General features: G+C 36.5%; 1 protein-coding gene across 1 annotated transcript; it reads right to left on the bottom strand.

Annotated features, from left to right (window-relative positions):
- Positions 1–5,733: 5,733 nt before the first annotated feature.
- Positions 5,734–9,588, bottom strand: LOC145802227 (uncharacterized). The gene is made up of 3 exons (XM_082894908.1): positions 8,341–9,588; positions 6,954–7,404; positions 5,734–6,854 (listed from the first exon to the last, which is right to left on the bottom strand). The coding sequence occupies exons 1-3, from the start codon at positions 9,586–9,588 to the stop codon at positions 5,734–5,736; spliced, it is 2,820 nt and encodes a 939-aa protein (XP_082751034.1).
- Positions 9,589–12,810: the final 3,222 nt, after the last annotated feature.

Raw genomic sequence — 12,810 nt, 5'->3', positions numbered from 1 at the left:
GAATTTTGTCTTTAAATTTTGGTATTTTGAGATGTTGGGGTTGGTTTCGTAATTTGGTAAAAGTTTGGGGCTTTTGTGCAATTTTACAAAAGTTGGGGTTTTACTCATAATAAACCTAGAGGCATGTTTGGCTTAGAGAAATGGAATGAATGTTAAATCATTGATGAAAATGAGACCTAAGGGTTGAAATGTTAATTATGGGAATTGACTTAATTACATTGTATAATTAATTGGGATAATTAATTGTGAAGAAAGAGGAAAATGAAATGTTGATTGAATATCCATTGTGCATTTATTTTCTGTTTAGAAATAATTGCTTTGGGCTATCGGTGGAGGATAGTCGTGATTGTTGTAGACAATGCATGTTGATTAGGCAAACTGAAACTAATCAATGAAATGTGTCATGGAACTTGACGGTTGATAGAATACATTAACTGTATGTATTGAGTGATTGTATATAGAACCATTGTGTTTGTATACGTTATATGTAGAGGAGGAGATGGGGGATGTACTCCGCGGTTTAGGGGAAGATAGGGGATGTACCTCTAAACCGGATAGTGTTGGGAGAAGATAGGGGATGAACTCCGTAGATACAGCTCATATGCTTGTCTAGAGAAGTGAAGATAGAGCTCATATGCTTATCTTTGTGAAGTGTGGATATAGCTTATATGCTTATCTGTGGATATTGTGATTATACATATCTGTTGTAGAATGTGGATATAGCTTATTTGCTTATCTGAGAATGTGGATATTGTGATTATACATATCTGTTGAGAGTGTGGGTAGTGCTTATATGCCTATCTGTTGAAAAAGGGAAAATGAAAGGAAACTTGGACTCATAAGTCGTATGACATAAATATGTGATTTATGTGAATGTATCAGTGTTGGCCATCTATCAATTGCTAATGTTTTAGTCAATGTTCATGGTTGGTTTAGTATATTTCTACTGGGCTGTGGCTCACCCTATATGGGAATATCATTTTCAGGTGCAGGAAGCATGCCACCTCCAAGGACATAGCTTGGGAGGCTTGAGGCGGACATAATGATGTCGTTTTACTTTTGATGTATTACATGTAAATACAAGCCAAGGGCTTAATGTGTATGAGTTAGTACTCTTTTGTTGTAACCAAGTGTTAACTTGGAAAGCTGTAAGCCCGTAGGGCATTTTTCTTTTGTTGTTAACATGTAATACTTTTGTAATGAAACACTGATGAATAGAAGAATGTGGTTATTTCATATGTTAATGAATGTCTTATTTGATGGGTTTATTGCTTTTATTTTGCGGGCGTTACACCCTGTTTCTTCTCTCCCATGGTTTCTTCTTACGATTTGAATTCGTTTCGTCTTCATTTCATTATTTGCCAGGGTTTGGAACGATGCATTCATGTGCCCCTCGCGATTTCTGTTCATCGCAATTTCTTCTTATGATCGATGCATTCAATTTCATTTGGAATTCTGTTCTGCGCAATTTCTTCAATGGTACTCGATATGTTCTTCTTGGTTTCATTTCATTTAGTTACAATTTTCAGTAGAGAATCTATACTATATATTAAGCAAAAGGGGGTTTTTAACCCCAGGGCCTGCGGGAGCTTCAATCTCTTAATCCTAATTTTCTAATTTTTTGATTTAAAAAAAAAAAACCCTCAACATTTATTGACTTCTCCCGACCCAACCTCAGCATTTATTGACTTCTCCCAACCCAAAATCCCTTTTGACTTCTCTGATAATTATTGCAACACCCTTTTCAATTTCTCCCATATACTATGGTTACACACAAAAATAAAAAATAAAAATATAAAAATTTAGCTATAGATCTCAAAAAGATATAACACCTAAATTTGAATTATGATTTAATAATATAATTATGTATTTTTTTTATGTATATCTATCAAAATTTTAAATCACTTAATACGACAAATTAATCAATTTTCCAAAATTATTGATTTTTAATTTACAAAATAGATTAAAAAAAACTATTGACTGATTTATTTATTTAATAACAAAAATATTTCATAATCTCTCCCTCCTAATCTCTCTCACAAATTTTCAAAAAAAAATATTAAAACTTGCATTCATTTTCTCTTCCATATTAAGAAAAAAGGGGTTTTTAACCTCAAGGCCTGTGGGAGCTCCAATCTCCTAATCCTAATTTTCTAATTTTTTGATTTAAAAAAAAAAAACCTCCACATTTATTGACTTCTCCCAACCCAACCTCAGTATTTATTGACTTCTCCCAACCCACAATCCCTTTTGACTTACCCTTTTCAATTTCTCCCATATACTATGGTTACACACAAAAACAAAAAATAAGAAGATAAGAATTTAGCTATAGATCTCAAAAGGATATAACTTCTAAATTTGAATTATGATTTAATAATATAATTATGTATTTTTTTTTATGTATATCTATCAAAATTTTAAATCACTTAATAGCACAAATTAATCAATTTTCCAAAATTATTGATTTTTAATTTACAAAATAGATTAAAAAAAACAATTGACTGATTTATTTATTTAATAACAAAAATATTTCATAATCTCTCCCTCCTGATCTCTCTCACAAATTTTCAAAAAAAAAAAAAAATTAAAACTTGCATTCATTTCTCTTCCCCAAAAAATCAGATAATATTTTCTGTGAAAGTTTTAGATATCTACCTATATTTTATATATTATATTATAACATAACCAAAAAAACTAAAAAACTAAAAAAAAAATCTTCAAAGTTTATCTAAATAAACTTTAAATCAATATAACTCACATGTCTATCACATATCTAACTCACATATTAACTTACCTAACTAATAATAATTAAAAACAAATGAAAATCACAGATAAATTAAATTTTAAAAAAAAGATACCCACAACTCCATCTTAAATAAATTGAAAAAAAAAATACCAGAATAGAAACCACACAAAAATAAAATTAAAAAGAAAAGGATATATCTATCTATGTATCTATATATTAAGCAAAATGGAGTTTTTAACGCCCAAGACCTATGGGAGCTTCAATATCCCAATCTGAATTTTTTAAATTTTTTATTTAAAAAAAAAACTCAGCATTTATTGATTTGGTTAAAATCCCCTGATTAGTATTTATTAACTTTTTTCAATCCACATATATTTCCGCATGCCTGCAATTATTGATTTGGTCAAAATCTCTTGATCAGCATTTAAAATCCCCTAATACAAATAATTATAGATACAATTTGTGTATAGTTACTGCAATACTTGTCACGCCCCTAACTTGCCCCTAAAAGTTTGGGCATGACCTACACAGAAAAGGATACTTAACTTGGTTCCATAGAGGGGCCTGCCCGGAAGCTATAAAACATAATTAATAAAAACTAAAAAGTATGACATCCATTGAGCCACTAATTATGCCAGGATCAAAACATTTTACAGGTCAAGTACATCAAAAGCCAAAATACATTTGAAAGTTAGTTATTTACAGACATAGACAGAACTAACCCCGAGATGGGGTATAACAAAGTCATAAGTACATATCACTTGAGCCAATAACAAAAGTGTGAGTCAACATCTAACAGCTTCCACAAAAGTAGGGTCCCGACTCCAGGCTTGGCTGTGCCTAGGATGACAAAAGTATGACGATGCCGAGCTAAGATCGACCTCCTGGTTGATTACCTACAGAAACAGACATAACATAGGGTGAGCCAAGCTCAGTGAATAATAGTGCTAGTATGATTGTAAACATATTTAATGCCGAACTCATGTGATTAGTCCGTCTCTGTACGGCTCATTGGGACAACATAATCGGTTTATAACTGTCATAATATGGCCCCTGGCCTAAAAATTCCACACGTTCAGAAAGAGTTCTTGGGTTCACAATTTACAATTCCTCACATAAACTTTTGGTTCGGTTCAATCCACAAGCTCATAATAGGGACATTCATATTTCACACATCGGCCCTTGGCCTCGTAATGTCTTTATTCACAGATGGCTCTTGGCCTCATTAGTTCACAATTCACAAATGACCATTGGTCACGTAGTTTCACATTAGGACTCTTAGCCACATTAATTCACAACTGGCCCTAGGCCACATCGAGTCACAACTGGCACTAAGCCACATTGATTCACAAATGGCATTAGGCCGCATTGGTCACAAATTCATATTGCCTTGATACATTCCGGTAGTCACAACTTTCATATAGGATGCACATAATTACACAACCTTTTCAATGTTTTCACAATTTCGTATCAAATTATCTATAGTAGATGTGTCATTTCATACCTATCATTTCTTGCCAACACAAGTTTAATAGTGACATTCATAACATCAAAATATAACGTCGGTATATCATACGATGATACATTCTACAAGATCACAACGTCATTAATTATAAATACAGAGTAGGGATACATTAAAGTACTATTACTCACTGTGTTGTGGCGGTGCACTTCCTTTTGAGGTGTTTCCTACACACATGAAAAATCACATTAGTTCCTTTTCATCTTTGTTAAACCAATATTCGATTCACTTACTTTGATCAATTAACGAACATTCAAATAATATAAATTGCAGGTTTTGACCACATTAGAGGACCCAACACGCAAAACGGAGCATCCCGATTTTTCTGCCCTGGGCCGCACGTGCGGCTAGGATTTCTCGCACGTGCGGCACACCTCCCGCACGTGCGGCATTGAGGCCCCGTACGTGCGGTTTTTGTAGTGTTGAAGTCCAAAAATTTGCCATTTTCCCGCACGTGCGGCAGTGACTCCCGCACGTGCGGCTGAGGTTCCCGCACGTGCGGCCTTAGGCCCCGCACGTGCGGCGATTCTGCACAAAAACTCCGAAATTCTGCATAATTTTCCCCCTCTTGTAGACATGATTAGGACCTCAAAAATCTAGTTTAAAATTACCAATATATAAGCTCAAAGCATGTAAATACATGTGCACAAGGACCAATTTACATCTTTCATTTGAGTAAACAAAAATCAAAGCATAAACTCACAACTTAAATTACTTCAATTCACAAGATTTCTATTTGTTCTCACATCTCACTTCATAACATAAAATTGTGCCACATACTTGAATTCAAACAAACCAATAGAGGCAAAACATGCAAGGTAAGTCATCTTGCTAATTTACTACTTCTCATACTCACATCATTACAATCCCAACTCTTAGGTACATGATTATGGAAACATCTTTACATAAATTATGACAAGAAGGGTTGTAGATACAACTAGACAAACATGCACATACCTTAGCCCAAATCTCAACCTTCTTCTTTCTCTATCCCTTCACTTCTCAAATCTAGAGGGATGAGTTCTCTCCCTTTTCTTTCTTCTTTTCTTTGTTTTTGTCTAATGACCAAGGTCCTATATATATATACATTTATAAGGAGAGAATAAGACGAAACTCTATCGTTTACACATCCGAGAATTGAAATTTCACAGAGGTGCTTAATATTACTCAAAAATTATGCTGGTTCCAAATATGTGAACAATTTTGGCTTATTAAGCTGCTAAGGCCCTCAATTTCTACTTTATCATTCGAGTAATAACAGATACATTTCTTTCTCAACAGATACAATTCATTTCATAAGGCATCACAACATAGTTACTTGAACTTATTCCCTTGGACAATTTCAGTTTAGGCATTCAGCAGCACAGAATAAAGGACGGACATATATCACAAGCATATACGAGGGTCGGGTTGTTACACTCTCCCCCCCTTAAAAAAAGTTTGGTCCCACAAACTTGCTTTTACCTCAAAACGGAAACAGATGCGGGTACTGCTGCTGCATATCCTCCTCTTTTTCCCAAGTAGCTTCAGTGCCATAATGTTCTTGCCACTCTACCTTTACCATTGGAATTTCCCGATTGCGCAATTGCTTTACTTGTCGCTCCAAAATTCGAAGTGGTCTTTCTTCATAGCTTAACTTATCATTCAGCACAAGTTGGTGATAGTCTATAACATGAGATGGATCTGATAGGTACCCTCGAAGCATAGAAACATGGAACACATTATGTATTTGACTCATACTCGGCGGAAGAGCCACTCGGTAAGCTACCAAACCCACTTTTTCCAGAATTTGGAAAGGGCCAACATACCGGGGCGTTAATTTACCCTTTTTCCCAAATCTCGGATGTCCCTTTAACGGAGTGACTTTCACGAACACATAACTACCTACTTCAAACTCCAAATCCCTTCGTCTGTTATCTGCATAGCTCTTCTGCCTGCTTTGTGCCGTTTTTAACCTTTCCCGGATAATTTTAACCTTTTCAGTTGTTAATTGCACAATTTCAGGGCCCAACAATGCCCTATCCCCGACTTCAGCCCAACATACAGGGGAACGACACGGTCTTCCATACAGAGCTTCATAAGGTGCCATCTCAATGCTCGAATGGTAACTATTATTGTAGGCGAACTCTATCAACGGTAGATGGGTCTCCCAGCTTCCCTGAAAATCCAATACACACAGTCGGAGCATATCTTCTAAAGTTTGTATGGTTCTCTCGGATTGACCGTCCGTTTGAGGATGAAAAGCGGTGCTGAACGTAAGTTCGGTACCCATAGCTTCTTGTAAACTTCGCCAAAATCTTGAAACAAATTTGGGGTCCCTATCTGACACAATTGACACCGGAATACCATGAAGCCTTACAATTTCATTCATATACAATATTGCCAACTTATCCGCATTATATTGAGTCTTTACAGGCAAGAAGTGGGCAGACTTGGTTAATCGGTCCACAATGACCCAAATCGAATTCATTCCTCGAGGAGTCCTCGGTAATCCCACAACGAAGTCCATGGCCAAATGCTCCCATTTCCATTCCGGGATTGGAAGGGGTTGTAATAACCCGGCTGGTCGTTGATGTTCCGCCTTTACTTGTTGACATTGTAAACACTTAGAAACAAACTCCGCGATCTCTTTTTTCATATTTGGCCACCAAAAATTCTGTTTCAAATCTCGGTACATTTTAGTACTTCCCGGGTGTATTGATAATCGCGAGGCATGTGCTTCTTCTAGCAATTTCCGTTTAAGCTCCAACATATTGGGAACACATATTCGACTTTGAAACTTTAATACCGAGTCTACATAACTGAACCCCGATTTTGGTTTTACTTCCAACTCTTCATAGATTTTCCTCAAAGTCTCATCTTCCAATTGATGTAACTTAATCTCTTCCAGCAAGGTGGGTTGAGCTCCTACTGCTGCCAGTATGGCCTCCTGTTCACGCACTACTAGGTCCATATTCATCTTATCCAGTTCGATCCTCAACTTTTTTCTTTCTACCAACAAATTTGCCAAGTCCCCCATATTCTTCCGACTAAGTGCATCTGCCACCATGTTAGCTTTCCCAGGATGATATTGGATCTGCAAGTCATAATCCTTAATCAACTCGAGCCATCGCCGTTGCCGCATGTTCAACTCTTTCTGGGTAAACAAATACTTGAGACTTTTATGATCAGTGTAAACTTCGCAGGTTGTACCATAAAGATAGTGTCGCCATATTTTCAAAGCAAAAACTACCGCCGCTAATTCGAGATCATGTGTGGGGTAATTCTTCTCGTGGGGTTTCAGTTGCCGAGAAGCATAGGCAATAACCCTTCCATTTTGCATTAGCACACAACCAAGCCCCTTGTGCGAAGCATCACTGTAAATTACGTATCCTTCGGTACCAGATGGCAAAGCCAGAACTGGTGCCGTTGTCAATCTTGTTTTTAATTCTTGGAAAGCAGATTCCTGTTCCTCTGACCATTCAAATGCAACTCCTTTTCGTGTCAGTTGGGTAAGTGGCACAGCGATTTTGGAGAAATTTTGAACGAACCTCCTGTAATATCCAGCTAATCCCATGAAACTTCGCACCTCAGTTACATTAGTGGGAGTTGGCCAATTCACAATTGCTTCAACTTTGTGTGGATCAACAGAAATTCCTTCCTTTGTCACCACATGCCCCAAAAAGGCCACTTCTTGTAGCCAGAATTCACATTTCTTCAACTTTGCATACAGTTTCTTCTCCCGGAGTGTTTGAAGAATTAAGCGAAGATGATCCTCATGAGCTTCTGTACTCTTTGAGTATATAAGAATGTCATCGATAAAAACCACCACAAATTCGTCTAAATAGGGCTTGAAGACGCGATTCATTAGATCCATAAATGCGGCTGGTGCGTTTGTAACTCCGAAGGGCATAACCAAAAATTCATAATGGCCATACCGGGTTCGAAAAGCTGTCTTCTCCACATCATCGGCTTTAACTTTCAATTGATGGTAGCCAGACCGTAAATCAATTTTTGAGAAAACTTGTGCCCCTTGTAACTGATCAAATAGGTCATCTATCCGTGGTAAGGGGTACTTATTTTTAATTGTCACCTTATTCAGTTCCCTATAGTCGATACATAACCGAAGTGTTCCGTCCTTCTTTTTCACAAACAATACTGGTGCACCCCAAGGAGATACACTCGGGCGGATAAATCCCTTGTCAAGCAAATCTTGTAATTGAACCTTTAACTCTTTCATTTCAGCCGGTGACATCCTATAGGGGGTCTTTGAAATGGGTTGGGTTCCAGGCGCCACTTCAATTATAAACTCGATTTCCCGATCTATTAGTTGGCCCGGCAATTCTTCGGGAAAAACATCCGGAAACTCACGGACCACTGGGATCACATCAATATTCCCATTCATCCCTTGCCCTTCTAAAACACTACATAGATACCCCCGACAGCCTTTTCGTATTAAATTACAAGCCTTCACGGCAGATATCAGATAAGGTGGCGAAATCACTTCTTGCCCTTGAACCACAGATTCTGATTGCCCCGAAGGATAAAAATTAATTTGCTTAGTCACACAGTTTATAGTTGCACCATAGGTACTTAGCCAATCCATTCCCAGAATAACGTCAAAACAGGTCATATCAAGAGGCACTAAATTAGCATACACCCGCATATCCCCAAGTTGAAGTTCACAAGCTAAGTATATAGTAGCACAAATCATAGACTCTCCCAAAGGGGAGGACACACACAACATACAAGGTAAGTTTTCTTCCATTTTATCTAATTTAGGAGCGAAGAGTTTCGACACAAAAGAGTGAGTGGAGCCAGAATCAAACAATACATGCGCAGATTGACCACAAATAGTAAATGTACCTGACACCACTGTTGCTGTATTTTGTACATCACCTGGAATCAAAGCGAACACCCTACCTTGTCTTGCCGTGTCTTTGTTAATACTCGGTTTGGCAGCCGTCTTCACATTGGGGGTTAGTGTAGACCCCGCGGAACCTGTAGCGGGTCTATTGCCTTTTTGTTGAACCAATTGTGGACAATCCCTTACCAAATGTCCCGTTTTCCCACACTTAAAACATGCTCCAGTCCTCCAGTGACAAGTTCCTCGATGTTGCCTTCCACAATTTGGACATACCGGAGTGGAATTTTGAGTAGAAGTAGTGGTGCTGAAGTTCCCTGAATTGTGCTTCTTCGCGGGTGGAGTAACGGATCCCTTTGACCATTGGTTGTTTTGTCTCTTCCCTTTCCACTCGGAAATTCGATTCTGGGCCGCAAGATTTCCTTCGGCAATAACAGCCCTTTCTAGCACCTCAACATACGTGGGTAATTTTAGCATATTAACCCGGTCCAAAATGGCACCCCGCAATCCCCCTTCAAATTTTCATGCCTTCTTATAGTCTGTATCTACCATATGAGGGGCAAACCGAGCCAATTCAGCAAACTGGGCCTCATATTCTGCAACAGTCTTATTTCCTTGTCTAAGAGTCTCAAATTCCGTCACCTTCTTATCTCGCATGCTTTGAGGAAAATACTTATCGTAGAATAGCTCTAGAAATCTATCCCATGTTAAGTCCCGATGCACTGTTCTTGTAAGCATCCACCATCTTCGCGCCTCATCTTCAAGAGTAAAGGCGGCAAGTTGCACTTTCTGAGCTTCAGTACATGGAAATACTTCAAACAATTTCTCTATTCCCAGCACCCACGCTTCAGCTTTCATAGGTTTTATTCCCCCCTTGAATGACGGTGGTTTCATCTTTTTGAACTCCTTTGTGAGTGTGATGGTTCGATCCTCAACATGAACATCTTGTACTACAGGTGGAGGTACTGGTGGTGGTGGCGGTTGTTGCTGTTGTTGCCTTAGGGTCTCCGCCATATCCATAATCATTCTTTCCATTCGGTCCAATCGTGCCGAGGTAGCCTCGTCCGACTCTTCCATCCTTGTTCTAACCATAACCTGCATAACATTCAATTATATCCAACAAACAAGGTTCAAATTGTTAGCGTTAGCAGAGTACATTCTTCGTTGCCATCGATCTTTCTTACATTCTTAGGATGCCATGCATGATGCTTAAGTCTTTTCTAGACATCCTAAGGCTCAATGGATCCGTGTGTGAGATAGCAACTCGTGCTCTGATACCACTTGTCACGCCCCTAACTTGCCCCTAAAAGTTTGGGCATGACCTACACAGAAAAGGATACTTAACTTGGTTCCATAGAGGGGCCTGCCCGGAAGCTATAAAACATAATTAATAAAAACTAAAAAGTATGACATCCATTGAGCCACTAATTATGCCAGGATCAAAACATTTTACAGGTCAAGTACATCAAAAGCCAAAATACATTTGAAAGTTAGTTATTTACAGACATAGACAGAACTAACCCCGAGATGGGGTATAACAAAGTCATAAGTACATATCACTTGAGCCAATAACAAAAGTGTGAGTCAACATCTAACAGCTTCCACAAAAGTAGGGTCCCGACTCCAGGCTTGGCTGTGCCTAGGATGACAAAAGTATGACGATGCCGAGCTAAGATCGACCTCCTGGTTGATTACCTACAGAAACAGACATAACATAGGGTGAGCCAAGCTCAGTGAATAATAGTGCTAGTATGATTGTAAACATATTTAATGCCGAACTCATGTGATTAGTCCGTCTCTGTACGGCTCATTGGGACAACATAATCGGTTTATAACTGTCATAATATGGCCCCTGGCCTAAAAATTCCACACGTTCAGAAAGAGTTCTTGGGTTCACAATTTACAATTCCTCACATAAACTTTTGGTTCGGTTCAATCCACAAGCTCATAATAGGGACATTCATATTTCACACATCGGCCCTTGGCCTCGTAATGTCTTTATTCACAGATGGCTCTTGGCCTCATTAGTTCACAATTCACAAATGACCATTGGTCACGTAGTTTCACATTAGGACTCTTAGCCACATTAATTCACAACTGGCCCTAGGCCACATCGAGTCACAACTGGCACTAAGCCACATTGATTCACAAATGGCACTAGGCCGCATTGGTCACAAATTCATATTGCCTTGATACATTCCGGTAGTCACAACTTTCATATAGGATGCACATAATTACACAACCTTTTCAATGTTTTCACAATTTCGTATCAAAATTTTAAATCACTTAATACGACAAATTAATCAATTTTCCAAAATTATTAATTTTTAATTTACAAAATAGATTAAAAAAAACTATTGTGTGATTTATTTATTTAATAACAAAAATATTTCATAATCTCTCCCTCCTAATCTCTTTCACAAATTTTCAAAATAAAAAAATTAAAACTTGTATTCATTTTCTCTTCCATATTAAGCAAAAGGGGGTTTTTAACCCCAAGGCCTGTGGGAGCTCCAATCTCCTAATCCTAATTTTCTAATTTTTTGATTTAAAAAAAAAAAAACTCAACATTTATTGACTTCTCGCAACCCACAATCCCTTTTGACTTACCCTTTTCAACTTCTCCCATATACTATGGTTGCACACAAAAATAAAAAATAAAAAGATAAGAATTTAGCTATAGATCTCAAAAAGATATAATTTCTAAATTTGAATTATGATTTAATAATATAATTATGTATTTTTTTTTATGTATATCTATCAAAATTTTAAATCACTTAATACGACAAATTAATCAATTTTCCAAAATTATTGATTTTTAATTTACAAAATAGATTAAAAAAAACTATTGACTGATTTATTTATTTAATAACAAAAATATTTCTTAATCTTTCCCTCCTAATCTCTCTCACAAATTTTAAAAAAAAAAATATTAAAACTTGCATTCATTTTCTCTTCCCCAAAAAATCAGATAATATTTTCTATTAAAGTTTTAGATATCTACCTATATTTTATATATTATATTATAACATAACCAAAAAAACTAGAAAACTAAAAAAAAATCTTTACAGTTTATCTAAATAAACTTTAAATCAATATAACTCACAAGTCTATTACATATCTAACTCACATCATAATTTACCTAAATAATAATAATTAAAAACAAATGAAAATCACAAATAAATTAAATTTTAAGAAAAAGATACCCACAACTCCATCTTAAATTAATTGAAAAAAAAAATACCCGAATAGAAACCACCCAAAAATAAAAATAAAAAGAAAAAGATATATCTATCTATCTATCTATATATTAAGCAAAATGGAGTTTTTAACGCCCAAGACCTATGGGAGCTTCAATATCCCAATCTGAATTTTTAAAATTTTTTATTTAAAAAAAAAAACTCAGCATTTATTGATTTGGTCAAAATTCCCTGATTAGTATTTATTAACTTTTTTCAATCCACACATCTTTCCACATGCCTGCAATTATTGATTTGGTCAAAATCTCCTGATCAGCATTTAAAATCCCCTAATACAAATAATTATAGATACAATTCGTGTATAGTTGCTGCAATACCTTTTTCAACTTCTCCCATACATTATGGTTAGTGGTAAGAAAAATATTTTAAAAAACATAATTTATATATTAAAAAAAATCTAAAACAAATATAAATATCTATAATTATCCCGTGCATAGCA

This window comes from Camellia sinensis, chromosome 11, assembly GCF_055761805.1.
Source record: "Camellia sinensis isolate YWXY chromosome 11, ASM5576180v1, whole genome shotgun sequence".
In the NCBI taxonomy this organism is placed as follows: domain Eukaryota; kingdom Viridiplantae; phylum Streptophyta; class Magnoliopsida; order Ericales; family Theaceae; genus Camellia; species Camellia sinensis.
Note: the sequence above shows the minus strand (reverse complement) of the source record. Positions and strands in the feature narration are given on the sequence as shown.

What these genes read in the sequence shown, in the direction of transcription:
- LOC145802227 (XM_082894908.1), bottom strand. Translation starts at nt 9,588, where the DNA reads ATGCTAAAATTACCCACGTATGTTGAGGTGCTAGAAAGGGCTGTTATT. An exon ending in ACTATAGGGAACTGAATAAG is followed by an intron (nt 7,405 to 8,340) that starts GTGACAATTAAA and finishes TTGTTTACCCAG; the next exon opens with AAAGAGTTGAACATGCGGCA. An exon ending in ATTATCAATACACCCGGGAA is followed by an intron (nt 6,855 to 6,953) that starts GTACTAAAATGT and finishes AATGTCAACAAG; the next exon opens with TAAAGGCGGAACATCAACGA.